General features: G+C 38.3%; 2 protein-coding genes and 1 pseudogene across 2 annotated transcripts; 2 read left to right on the top strand and 1 right to left on the bottom strand.

Moving 5' to 3' along the window:
* The first annotated feature begins 3,183 nt into the window (after window positions 1-3,183).
* On the top strand, window positions 3,184-4,517 carry LOC149555241 (dihydrolipoyl dehydrogenase 1, mitochondrial pseudogene; annotated as a pseudogene).
* Window positions 4,518-5,915: 1,398 nt separating this feature from the next.
* Window positions 5,916-11,086, bottom strand: LOC149555240 (F-box/WD-40 repeat-containing protein At5g21040-like). Its single transcript, XM_089829339.1, has 2 exons — window positions 9,871-11,086; window positions 5,916-6,745 (listed from the first exon to the last, which is right to left on the bottom strand). Exons 1-2 carry the CDS (start codon window positions 10,977-10,979, stop codon window positions 6,331-6,333), a joined length of 1,524 nt encoding a protein of 507 aa, XP_089685465.1. The 5' UTR covers window positions 10,980-11,086; the 3' UTR covers window positions 5,916-6,330.
* Window positions 11,087-11,835: 749 nt separating this feature from the next.
* LOC149555239 (uncharacterized) lies at window positions 11,836-12,297 on the top strand. Its single transcript, XM_089829283.1, has one exon. It carries the CDS (start codon window positions 11,836-11,838, stop codon window positions 12,295-12,297), a length of 462 nt encoding a protein of 153 aa, XP_089685409.1.
* The last annotated feature ends 1,650 nt before the right edge of the window (window positions 12,298-13,947 follow it).

Genomic DNA, 13,947 nt, shown 5'->3' with positions numbered 1-13,947 from the left:
TGATCCAAGTTGACCCTCAAAAGAATGGACAAGGAACATAAAAAGATTGACAAACAGTCCATAGAGATCAGGGTCCTGTCAAGCCTGACTTGGATATATTCCTCACCCAATCTCCTGCTAGACCATGTAAACTCAGCTCCTTGATCCACATCAATGACGGCAAGGTCGTTGATAAAACCCATAAGATCCATTCTACTATGTAACTTCATTTGATGGGTCTAACCATTTTATTCCTTTTCTAGATTATTGCACTACAAAGGTCTGGATTTATATGTTAAGCTAAGAAACTGAAGTACTTGACAAATTAAGAATCTCGAGGCATTTGTTGAAGACCGAACTAGAAAATTTTAGTTTGAAAATGGATAATTTATATGTTAAGCTAAAAAACTGAAGTATCTGAACTAGAAAATTTTAGTTTGAAAATGGATAATTTATATATTAAGCTAAAAACTGAAGTATCTGACAAGTTTAATCTCAAAGAATTTTGGGCCAAGGTTGTCGACACACATTATATTTAATCAATTGGAGTCCATCTTCTTGGTTGCAGATTGAAAGTCGGTAAGAAAAATGGGAAAGAAAGAAAATTTCTTACAAGCAACTTGTAGGTGTTCAGTTGGTAAGCTTTTGTTCACATCCCACTGGGAAAAAGAACAGACAGTGTATATTTGTCACATATGCCAATGAGACATATCTATAGGTCAAGGTCACCGGGAGATGGGGAAACTTTGAGGTCTCCGGTACCGGTAGTGGTATTGGTACCGGTACAACAATTTTTCAAATAGGAGACGGGGGTACTTGGAGACGACAATTTTTTTTTAATGTTTAAAGAGTCTAATACTAAAAGTAAATACAAAATTTGAAAATAGTAATACTATAAGAGTAAAGTAAAATAATAATAGTAATGTCACATTAAAAATTAAAATAGACTCATAGAGTCAAAAATTTCAAAACTCACATGATCACAATATTGTATCTCATAGAAATATTTGTTTTTCGAATATTGCATATGATCACCATCATATCAGATTGATAATAGATTATCATTATATATTCAAATTTTAAATTCAAAAAAGTATAATTTGATGCTGAATTGCCGATATGCAAACAAAAATGAACACTTTGTACTATAAACAAATAACAGAAATATATCTAGTATTAGTATGTCGATGGTACTATCATCTACTCCACAAGGTTGTGATTATCCATTTCAAGGTCTTCAGCTATCATGCTCTCCAAAAAATCATCACTCTCCAAAAATATTTTAAATGATTTAATCATTTAAATTGTTGAATAAAAATAAATTTTTAATAGTGTTTTTAATGTTTTAAAAGTTATTAATTTATTAAATATTATATTTTAAATGATTTAATCATTTAAATTGTCGGTGGTCTTAATTTTTGTATTAAAAACATTAAAATGAGAGCTAAAATATATAAAATTATTTAAGATTATATTTTACATTTATATTTTACCAGGTGACTTTGGGGAGACTTCACTTTTTGGATTAGGAGACAGGGAGACTTCAGGAGACTTCGTCATGAAGTCTCCAACCTTTTTTGAGGTCTCCGGAGACGCGAAAAGTCTCCGAGACGCGACTTTTAGGGGGGAGATGGGTCTCCCGGTAACCATGCTATAGGTTTTGGGATCCTGATTCAGCAGAGATACCATTTTCAGTGAAAACTTTATGCCTAATTTGTTTGCAGGGACTTCACATCTCTGTAAGTTTGCACAACAGGGTTGCAAACAGAAATACAAATGCAAGTGAAGCAAAGGATTATTTCGAGGATCAGGAGAGTGAAAGTGAAGAAGCCATAGTAAAAGAAAGCAGGCACGGCCTCAAAATGAGCAATGCTTCTGAGGTCAACTGGCCTTCAAGCCGAGAGAAAATAACTTTGCCAAATTCAAATTTCTGAATTGAAGTCCAGTTCAAACAAATGTGAATCAACAAAATCCTCACTGAATAATCAAGAGTACAATAAGGATAAAAAACACTAAGGCAAAGAATATTGTTAAAGACCAGGGCAGTGCTGTAAACCAGCCTACACACTATAGAATTATAATGGTATACTAGTATCCAAAAGTGCTACATGCAAAGGCTGGTAGCAGAAGCAAATGACTTGGATCTGACAACAAACTTGTTGAGAGCTGTAGAGGCCTTTGAACAAGCAGCTAAGTTCTGGTACGATACTAACTTTGAAATCAGTGTATCTTGCAAGGCTCTATTGAGTTGCAAGTGTCTGAAGATGACTGAAGAATATGCAACAGGCAATTTTGTTTCAAGGACTGAAGATTATTTGCAGAAGGTGACATTGAAGAACTTTTCTGTGAAAATCTCTTTTGGTGGAGAGGAGCTAAATACTGTGAGTAGATGCATAGAGGCTGTGGCCTCTAATGCATGGACAGAGTTCAATTTAAAATGCCCTCCAATGCTGGTGGGTAAAGGAGTTCAGAGTGTTGAGAATTCATTTTTATTAGAGTTTTAGTAGCCATGAGCCCAAGGGGCTGTCCTATCAGGCTCTGTGATCCTCCCTTGCTCTTTATGTAGAGAAATCTCTGCAAGGGATTAAGTCAAAGGTTCAGAGCACTGTAAACAACGTGGGATGAATGGGGAATTCTGATTAAGACTATTGTTGGGCTTTTACCAAGAGAGAACACTGCATCTGTTATATTTTTATGCGATCTAATTAAACCTGCAATTTATGCAAGCACTGCAGAGGTCTTGACAGATTTAGATAATAAGCATGGTCACACAGAGAGATTTGGTTTGGCATTGCAGTTGACAGAGGAGGAGAAGCCTATATCAAGAGCCACAAGACTTAGTGGGCCATCAGATGGCAGTCTAAAACCAACTCAACCATGTTTAGGTGACACTAAATTATCAGAGCTAAGAGAATAAGGTAGCAGAGTATTCACACATTGCTATTAGGGTGTATCTCATTCAACTTCACTGGTTATTGCTTAATTCATGTGGTGCAAAGATCAGAGCTTTAAAGATGCTTTTCAGCGCATCAAATCTGTAGGAGGTAATATAAAACTGAAAATGAGTTTGTATGCCAGTTGTTACTGTGTCAAAAGAGAGTACGTGTAGACCATTAAGTCCAACCTTTATTTTGAGGATGTATGTAATGATGTCACATTCACCATCTGATCCATTGCATATAGTTTCAAAGGTTAAATATTCATATGTTTCAGAAAGCCAAGTATTTGACTGTTGTCAATGGGGTGAAAGTGGGATAATTGGAAAATGATGTCTCTGCAATGATAGTACAAAAAATGAAGGCTGTGATGGGTCTAACAAAAGGAATTGACAAGATTTACAAAAAGAACAGAGTCATGCACGCTAAAGGTGCTGGGAAGCTTGCATCTGGAAGTGAGGTCTCAATGGATCTTTTAAATGGTGGAAACTGTACCGTGAAAGGAAAGCACATAAATCATAGAGCAACTGGTTGAAAAGTGAAAACCATTCCTGGAATGAATATTGATGAAAATAAAGTAGTCTCATACACTGGAACACTATCAGTGAAGGAGATCCCAAAGAAACTCGTGATTGACACACGATAAATCGCCTTAGAAATGGGTTCAGTAACCTAAAGGCTAGGCTCTGAAGTTACCATTGTAGAATTTGCGTCTGATATTGTTCTGTCCAGGGATGGGGAAATTCCAATATCTTTCCAGATGAGATTAGAGAAACAGAAAATAAAATTTAAGCTGAAAACTAAGGTGACTGGTGTTCATGCTTTAGGACCAGGTGTTGAGCTAACAATAGAGCCAGCTTCTGGAGGTAAGCAGATAACTCTTGAGGCAGATGATGTTCTTGTTTCTGCTGGCAGATCACCTTACACAAAAGGTCTTGGACTAGACGAGCTTGGCGCAAAGCTTGAAGAGAGGAGTGGATGTTAATGACCATTTTAGAACAGATGTCCCTGGAATTTACAATATCGGTGATGTGATTCCTGGCCACATGCTTGCACCCAAGGCAGAGGGAGCTAATTGCTGGAGAATCGGGATATGAAGACTATGACACTGTGCCTGGAATTGTTTACACACATCCAGAGGTGGCATCAGTAGGGAAGACAGAAGAGCAGGTTAAGTTACTCAACATTTCCTATGCTGTTAGGAAATTCTTCCTTGTGGCAAATAGCGAGGCAAAAAACATGATGATGTTGATGTTGCAAAAGCAATGGCTCATCAGCAAGTATTGATGGCCATCGAAACACAAAGTCCTGAGTTCCAATTTTACTGGAAAGGTGTGTTCAGTGATGAATGTGGCACTGACCTGGACCATGGAATGGCAGTTGTCAGAATTTGGGAGGAGAAAGATGAATATGGAGATGCTCAGCTTCTAAATTTTATGGATTCCAATATGGTTTCGGGAAGATAAAGTCTTGCACAGCTCCTTTGGGCTGGGTGACAATATGACATTGAACGTGGAAAAGCAGGGGACATCACTGGCCACGGCTATATAGGTTGGACTTCAAGGAGGAGATGGTTGAATATGAACTCAAACAGGTCTCTGTCCTCACCTCTCCCCCCTGCCTTTTCATTTCTTTGCTGCCTCTTTATATTTGATAAGAAAAACATTTTATAAGTGCAGACTATCTATGTGGTATAACAGTGAATAGAAAATATTGCCCTGCTTTCCTGTAAATGTAGCCTTTGATGGTGAAACACGTAATTTTCTGTGTTATTTTTCTGATTGTCTCTCTTATTTTCAGTTTTGATGTTTATTGCTATTTAATTTCTCTTAAAACTCAACACAAATCGCTACAGAAATCATTTGAAATAGAATGATGAAGGGACATTTACATTATTATCCGATACAAAGTGCCATATTGTTGCCTCAGTCAGACTAAAATGACACGTCCACTAGATTGCACTTAATACTGCAGGCTACGTCTCAAGGTTTGAGTTCAAAGTCGTCTTCGGCAATCATGAAATTCAGGTCAAAATTCAAAATCCAAAATTAAAAAATAGACATTATGATTAAATTCAACTTATAAAAAAATTATTTATTTTTGAATAAAAGTAACATTACCACAAAAGTGGTGAGATAATTTATCTAACTCAAATATTATTTTAAATAAAAAAATATTATATTAAACATCATAAAATTTGGATGAAGTTTGGCAACAGTAAAAATTTGCAAAAATTTGCGCTTCTTGAACAGAGTTTGACGATTGCTGTTCACGAAGACTGCAGGAAGGTTTTAAGGTCATGTCATCAGGAATTCCTTGCACTAATTCCAAGTCATCTAAAAAGCTCTTAGGTAGAAAGATGTTGCCAGAAAGAGAAGGCTTGAAAGGTTGAGACTTAAAATGCAGTCAAGAAGCTGCACACTATTCAATCAAACATGAACAATTTCATTTATGGATGCATCTTCTTTGTCTTTTTCTTTATTCGGATATCAACTTTTCACATTGTGTTCATGCATGGGGGCAAGCTCGGCAGAAATTTCCTGGGAGAATTGAATGCATAACACCACTGTTGTATAACTCGGCCTTTAGCACTCAGTCTAGCCGTGGATCAATAGCATCATGTTTTTCAATTTTATAAATTCATTTTTATATTGGTGAATAAGACACTTAAATGCAAATGATGTTGGGTTCAAATCCATTGCAATATATATTCACAACTCATCTCTTGAGCAATTGATTTCATCTGTGCCGCTACATTGTCAAGAAGCAATGCTGAGCGCTTTGCATATAAATCGAGTCATACAAGCCTTTTAAGAGTATCCAACTTTACAAATGCAACAGCAGTAAAACAAGACATTGCAGGGTTTTGTAGCAATATAAATATATGCATTCAAAGAGCACATTTACAGGTACAGCACATGACTCAAAAATTTTAACTCCTTGCCAAATGCAATATCGAAGTTCATTGAAGGGTAAAGGCGTCACTGAATTCTCAATTAATTGAATTAGAACAAAGCTATTCTCAATTAATTGAATTAGAATGAAGCTAACTTTACATGGATCTATAAAGTTATTTAAACAAATAAACCCCAATACTTTGCCATGTGGCTGTTATTTTGTTGTACACTCTCCCTGTCTCAGTATTCATATCTTTGCACATTGTCCCATTTTCCATTAAATATTTCACTAATTTAAGAAGTGTGAAATCTCATTCAAGCCCCTTTTATTACAGGCATTCTAGAATATAAGTGCACATATGCTTGCTGGAACAAAAGTTGCATTACCTTGTTTTCCTTCTTTGTTTTAATGTAAAAGTAAGAGGATGAAATTCGGCAGAGGTGCTTGTTCGGCAGCCATAATAATTACACAATATGGGGGAATGGAAATGGATAAAATTGATCCAATGTGCCAAATTTCATGAGTATAGGTTCTCAATAGTCTGCACTTTAACTTTGTTTCTATGGTTGCCCTTTTGCCAGACTTGGCTTCCAGCCACATCTGCATTGCTTCTATGGGCTAATATATGACGAGCTTCTGGCTGCTTTCCTTTGTAGGGAGAAGCACCTGGCTTTTTCTTCCTCTTTGAAATATCAAATTGGATGATTCTTGACGCCTGTACTCTCCTTTCTATCTCAAGTGCCTGTGAGAAATCCCATATCTTCACAAATTTATCCTCTCCTCCACAAACTATTCTCTCTGCACCAATGTCTACTGAGAACAAATTTTTGAGGAACCCATGGAACATACGCTGTGGTGATTCTATATGCTGCAATTTATTTTCTGAGGTTTGCTTTGGCAGGAGTTCGAATTTTTTATCCATATTTGCCTGACTGAAACCAGATGTCATGTTACAGCAGACCTTACTTTTAGGTCAGCTATTCAACAAGTATACCACACAAGAAATCGTTCATGGGAATTGTTACCTGATACTTTAATTGATATTAGCAGAAAATGCAGATGGCTTATGCCAACACCAATAAAATGTTTTCAAAACAGGTGGACAAAACATAAACTAAGAATGCTAAACATGAACTACATAACATAATTTCCAATCTAAAATGGCTCAAAGAAAGTTTCAGAAATCAGACAGACAGCTTTATTCACGGAGGCAAACAAGGTGAGAGAAACAGAGATAATAACAGTTTATGGATATAAAGATACTCCTACAGAAAAGCCAGCATACAAGTGATGAACATCAGAGATAAGTGAAAGGAAAATAAATTTCTAGCATCAAAATTTAATAGCCTGGAATATGGGAGAGACTTCTGCCAACCACCCAGAATTCAATTGAGGTGTTAACTCGGGGGTAACCATTACAGTGAATCTGTCTGGTTTTAAATTCCTTAAATTTCCAACTTCTTGTTCCAAAGCAAATATTTTGACTTCTCAGAGGAGAATAAGAAAATTGAATGCTTGTATGCCTTGTAGGAGGAACGTGTTTTAATGAGAAGGGCAGTAAAATTCCAGGCTTTCTTACAGAAAAAAAGGTAGACAAAGTTTGCAGATTTGACAATAAAGAAAAGTGACGTGGTAAATACACACACATAAAATCATAAGGAACGTAGAGACTCTTAACATAATTAAGTTGAACTAAAAATATGTTGGTGGAAACATTAAAATACAGATCAATTTTTTTATGGAAAATAAAGATGAAGTGTCAACTAATAATTATGAAATAAAAGGAACCAATGTACAGAAAATTGATGATACCAAGAAATAAACTAGACACCTTTTTTGCAGGCCTGGCAATCATTAAAATTTTTAAGAGTTTTGACAAACAAAAGCCAAGAAACAATGTCTATATTGGAGCTTGGTTAGCAAGCAAGAATAAAACACGGTTCCCTAAATAAAGGTAAGGGTACAGATGGATAATTGCCTTCGACATTTGGAAGCCTTTTCAATTTTTGTGAGAAATGCTTTTATGGCTCTTCGAGGAAAGATCCGGGGCAGGCAGGAGTAGGCGAGTAGGCATTGTTTGAGACCATTATATGCAGGCTCTTATTGGTTTCATTTGGACCCTGACCTAGGAATAAACAACTATGTAATTCATTTGTTCTTGTGTAGGTTTTGGAAAAGTATGGATATACAAGTAGCTCCAAGATAGTTGTACATATGATGAGAAACAAGAACTATAGTGGGTAATGAACACCAAATGCAATTGTAGAGAAAGGATTGCATCTTGAAGAAAAGCTCTCCTGCATCTCCTTACTTATATTAGCAGTGGGAACCAAATACACCATCATATAGCCGATCAAGCTATTGGCATTAGGAACAACGCAGAAGGTTGAGGAAGCTGTGCAATTTTAATCTCCATACATGAACCTTGATTTCAAAGTATATAGGGATTAAATAGAGATGATAAGGGACAACAGTAGATTTGTGCTGACAAACTGAATTTATTAATAATGACCTTAGAGAAAAAGAGCTTATAGCTACTTCCTAGATGGCATTATTAACACACTTTTTTCCTTATCACTTGGTGTTCAGGAGGCACAACTTCATTACTCCGAGACATTTTTTCCCACAGAATGGTAAGACTAGTGATTGGTGAGCAGGAAATGACTAAGTGACATAGCTGATATGCAGGAGGAGTAGCAGTAGATGAATATTTTGGTGGCAATCATGATGCAGTACAAATAAAGTGGAGCAATCATAAGTGAAGAATCTGTAATGTGTATACAGATCAAGTGTACGATCAAAAAGCACAAAGATGACAGGTGAACATGGTTCTATGTGTTAGATGATGATTGCAAAACATGTAACTTATGTTCTTATGCCACTGATGGTAGATTGCTAATTGGTGATTGATACGATTGATGTGTTAAAAGTAGAAGGTATGATGAGGTGTCTTAATCAGTTGGAGAAATGATAAGCTGGCAGTTATGTGATCGAAGCAACTAGGGTGAGATGATTCTTGAAAAAGTTTGAGGAGATATGGTGAGATGATTCTAGAATAAGTATGGTAGAATTGAGATATTTTCTAAGCTGGTGTAATTGTCCTGAGGAAGGTTGGGTTTTGAGTTCAACATTCAAAGGGTATGTTATGTTGGAATTAGCCAGAATTTGAAAGCAAAGGCCAAACCATAAGCTGTAAGCACACAGAAAACCAAATAAATATCATCAAAGAGTTAGCTAGAATATTGCAGGCTTGAATTTATAGTCAAGAAACTGAAGTACGAGGGCAGGGAACAATTACTACCACTACATAGGTGTCACACTTGTGAGCAAAGTGACCTGCTCATGCAAGTGGCAAGCCAAGATGGAATAGGTATCTTCAAAAGGGAGTACACATATCTCAACTGGATCAAGTGAGACAAGCAAGTGCCTAAGTAAACTTAAGCTTATGCTAACTAGGACAATCCAGAAAGTGCTAACAACTTACTACCACTACATAGGTGTGTGACACTTGTGAGCAAAGTGACCTGCTCATGCAAGTGACAAGCCAAGATGGAATAAGTATCTTCAAAAGTGAGTACACATAACTCAACTCGATCAAGTGAGAGAAGTGCCTAAGTAAACTTAAGCTTGTGCTGACTAGGACAATCCAGAAAGTGCTAACAACTTACTACTTAGCTAATGACACTATTTACACTACAAGAGAATGAAATCCTCATAATCTGAAACTCCCTTTGATTTCCCCTTCATTGATGAAGACAAGCTACACCAACAGAAATTGCAAAACAGTGATGATCAGATGCACTGAAAGGTTAATGGCATAGCACTTTCATGATTCATCAGTCCTTTATGTCAATGATAAAGGACTCTGTTAATATGTCAACGGTTAAGTCAAGTCTAGTTATTGAATTCTGTATATACAGAGACTATGAAGAGGCCAAAAAAAATGAAGAAGAAAAAATCGTTAACAAGGAAAGGGAATAAACAATGGGTATACACTTTAGTACCTCTTAAACTCAAAGGAAGAAGATGGTCAAGAGTCAAGAAACACAAAACCCACCTGTAATTTGATGTTGATATGACGTGTTTCCTGACATCCATCACAGCTAATTTGCCATCTCCAGATGCAGAGACAAGCCATGGATCCTCATATGCAAGGGAATAGATAGGGCCGGAATGAGGAACCCAAGAGGCCAGAGGCGCCTTTTCTTCTTGTCCTCCTCCTGGGTTTCCAGAAGCAGAACGATTATCAAACATGTGAATAATCCCATCCTCCCCTCCAGTGAACAAAAATTCACCTGATTGACTGCACTGCACAGAATAAGCCTGACCTAGATGGACCCTACACCTTACCCTAATCTGCTCCCCGCTTTCCACATCCCAAGTATAAACATCACTCCCGGAAGCGCTAAAAACCCTAGGACCCCTAACAACCAATGACCACACCCAATCCATATGCATCAACACTCTAACACACTTCATAGTCTCTCTATCCCACACCCTAATGCTCATGTCCCAAGATCCACTATATATTCTATGCCCATCCAGCCCAAGGCAAATAACAGGCCCGGTATGTCCCCACAAGAAAATTTCACAGCTCTCCTTACAAATATCAAAAACATTGTTCATTGAAATTCCTTCTGTTGCAGCTCTCCAGCATCTTATAGACGAGTCATCACCGCCAACCACAAGAATATTCACATCTGCTTCAATGTCTCTGATTATGCAATCAAGGGGTCTTGAACTCACTATTGGCAGGGCTTCCTCTAGGTTCCAGATTTTCACTATCCTATCATAGCCTCCCGTGATTATCAGATTAAGGCATGAAACTATACACACAGTTCTGACTCCTCCTTCCATGTGGCCATAAAGGGTATCTACTCTGTAGCTCCCCATGAAAGCTCTGCTGCCAGTATGTCTGTCCATGTAGAGTTCTCTCCACGTTTTCGTTTGTGGGTGCGTAAAGTGGGGCAACTGCCATCTGTTGCAGTAAAAGTCCTTCCATGAAAGGCAATCCAAGGAGAGCTTGAAGAATAGAGTACAAACACAGGATGCTTGGGATAACTCTTTGGGACCTAGATGCCTGAAAATCTCTGAGATTATCACTGTGGGCAGATCCAGGAAATTGGTAGATGGTTTTACTATATATGTTTTATCTTTGGAATCCATTGAAACTAGGATTTTTGCGATGGATAATGTTGTTACACACTCCCATTCGCAGTCCCTCGAACGTAAAATAGACGGACGTGCATAAAGCACTAATTGAAATATGGCTTCATTTGAAGTAATGGATTTTATTGTCTGTGGGGACGGGCCCAAGTTTTTATGATTGTGTAAAATACTACGGGTTTCAGAATTTAATTAATGATTTGGAATTATTATTATTATTGTTATTGAATGAAGGAATTTTAATGACAATCATGAAATTAGCTGTCCAAAGAAATAAGAGAAGATGAAGTAATTTGTCTATGTTAAATTTAGATCTATATTACTAAAGATGTTTTTATATAATTTTGTCAAAAAGTTTATTTAGAGTGTTTATTTATTGTATTGGTCATGAATATCTTCATAAGCTCAACATTCTTTGAGAAACATTTCTTTGGAAACAATATTAGACTTTCAGCTCTACAACTTTTTCTTGCAATTTTTCTTGCTTTCTCGATGTTTGAATTTTGATGGGTTGGGGTGGCCCCCCAAAAGGCGGGCCAGATCCCTGAGATTTTCCTAGATCTACAACTTGTTCTGACCTCAACTGGGAGTATCTAGGTATTAGTGGATCCTGAGTGCCCCTTAGGTGGGGTCCCTTTGGAGTCTGTTGTGCTACCTGAGGTTTTTCCGGAGAAAGCCACGAACCCTTCCACTAACCAAAGGATGGAAGGGCGTGGTCTTAGGAGAGAAATTGACTCAAGCCCCCTTGGAAGCCCCCAGGGTGATCAACGGTGATGAGGGGTTGGAGATGAGTGTGTTAGCCAACCTAAGATTGTGTTTGGTGTGTCAGTTTGTGGCCTTTCGCCCATCAATCAAGATGGTCAGGAAGTGGGTGAACCAGAAGTGGAAGGTGAAAGGGAGTGTGGTTGTTTCGACGATGTCTGGGGTTCTCTTTTGCTTTAGGTTTACAGCAGTAGAAGATATGGTAATGGTTCTGGTTGGGTCATGGTACTATGGTAAGCATAGCCTGATGGTGGCTAAATGGCACCCTGCTTTAGACTCGGCGAAGGAGTTGAATAGGTTGGTTCCATTTTGGGTCAGACTCTTGGGCCTCCCCCTGGAGTTTTGGGATGAAAGGGTCCTTATGTCGATTGGGAACTCCTTTCGACACTTTGTTGCTATGGATGTGGTCACCCTTCAGAAGTCTAGGCTAGTTTTTGTGAGGTTTAGTGTGAATGTAGCGATTGGCGCTACACTCCCTGAATCCATCATGTTGAGCTCTAAGTGGGGGAAGAAGATTAAGCTTATTGTGTATGAGAATGCGAGGCTATTATGCTAGAATTGTTCAATGTTTGTGCATTTTTTTGTCAACTATAAAAACATGAGGGAAAAGGAAGCAAAGGACCCACCGAAGGAGAAGGAGGATGAGGAGGTGGGTGGGAAGGTGATTAAGGAATCAACAACTCTAGAGGTTCTAGTAAAGGGAAATGAGGTGAATGTGATGCCTTTTGGTGGGGAAGGACTAAGGGCAGTGGAGTCCATTAAGCTCCCATAGAGGACCCTGGAGCTAGAAGAGTCTTTGGGAATGGTGGAGGAAGGTGAGATTGTTGACATTGATGGGGGAGATCCCTTCCCCTTTCTACAAGGAATTGAGGATCTTCTAAAAACCCCCATGAGGAATATGGTGATTGAGGAGGTGTGTGGGGTTTGGAGGAAAAGTGTAAGGAGATTTTGGAAGTTAGGGGGAATGATTTGGAAGACAAAGAGGTGGCCCGTGTGCTTAGTTAGGGAGAAGAATTTCCCTTGGTTACCAAGATGATGGAAAAAACCACTACCTCTACTTCCCCTCTAGGGGAAGATGAGGAAAAATGACAAACTGAGAGAAGATAGATGAGAGTTTCAAAGAAACCAAAGGGAGGGAACAAGATGAAGCTGGATCTAGGGAAGACGATGAAGTAGAATAGAAGGACGAAGCATACAGCAAGGGAGGTGGCTAGTGGTAGGAAACCTACCTTGGAGTCTATGGCCAAGGGTAGAAAATGGTTATACTATCATGGAATATGAGGGGGTTGAATAGCCCTTAGAAGCAGTTTGCGCTTAAGCAACAACTATCTAATACAAGGATTGATATCCTTCTGATTTAGGAAGCTAAAATGACTATGGCTAATCTAGATAGTATTGTGGGTTATATTTGGCCAGGGGTTAAATATTGTTATAGTGAAGCAGAGGGAGCATTAAGAGGTGTGGCCACCTTTTGGAACCCTAGTGTTGGTAGAGGGAATTTCATCCATAGTTCTAAATACTACCTTATTCTGAGCACAAGAAAGATAAGGAGACCTAGAATGTCATTAATGTGTATGCCCCAAACTTGAGACAAGGAAGATGTCGGCTTTGGGAGGAGTTTTCTAACTTCCTATCCCATTCCAGGAACTCCTACATGAGCGATTTTAATTCCTCGTTGTACCCCTCAAAGAAGGCTGGAGGAGCAGTGGATTTTATTGATAGCATGAAGGATTTAGCTGAGTTTATAAACAAAAATGACTTGATGGATTTGGAGATGAGAGGTGCCAAGTTTACATGGTTGAATACTAGGAAGGGGGTTGACCTCATACAAGTCAAATTGGACAAACTTCTTGTCCTGGCTAGCTAGAATGGGCTGACTTCCTCCACTCTCACATGATTACCCCAGACGGTCTCAGATCATGCCCCTATCATTTTTAATTGGAAAGAGGAGGTGTTGGGGGGCCCAAGACCTTTAAGATATGAAATTATGTGATAGTCTCATCCAACCTTTAGACCTTGTATTGAGGAGTGGTGGAGAATAAATATTGAGGAAACTGCTATGTTCAAGCTCTTAGCAAAACTAGACAATGGAGAAGGAATGTTTGACGTTGGCATAAGAGATACTTTGGAGATATTTTTAAGACCAAGAAGGAGGTGGAAGGAAAACTAGAGTAGCTCCAAAAGGCAATGGGGGAGGGCTTGGCAT

Source organism: Cupressus sempervirens, chromosome 5 (assembly GCF_028749045.1).
Source record: "Cupressus sempervirens isolate cs-2001-9-10 chromosome 5, ASM2874904v1, whole genome shotgun sequence".
Taxonomy (NCBI): Eukaryota; Viridiplantae; Streptophyta; class Pinopsida; order Cupressales; family Cupressaceae; genus Cupressus; species Cupressus sempervirens.
The sequence above is the reverse complement of the archived record's forward strand: the minus strand, read 5'-3'. Positions and strand labels throughout refer to the sequence as shown.

What these genes read in the sequence shown, in the direction of transcription:
- LOC149555240 (XM_089829339.1), bottom strand. Translation starts at nt 10,979, where the DNA reads ATGGATTCCAAAGATAAAACATATATAGTAAAACCATCTACCAATTTC. An exon ending in ATATCAACATCAAATTACAG is followed by an intron (nt 6,746 to 9,870) that starts GTGGGTTTTGTG and finishes ATCTGGTTTCAG; the next exon opens with TCAGGCAAATATGGATAAAA.
- LOC149555239 (XM_089829283.1), top strand. Translation starts at nt 11,836, where the DNA reads ATGGTCAGGAAGTGGGTGAACCAGAAGTGGAAGGTGAAAGGGAGTGTG.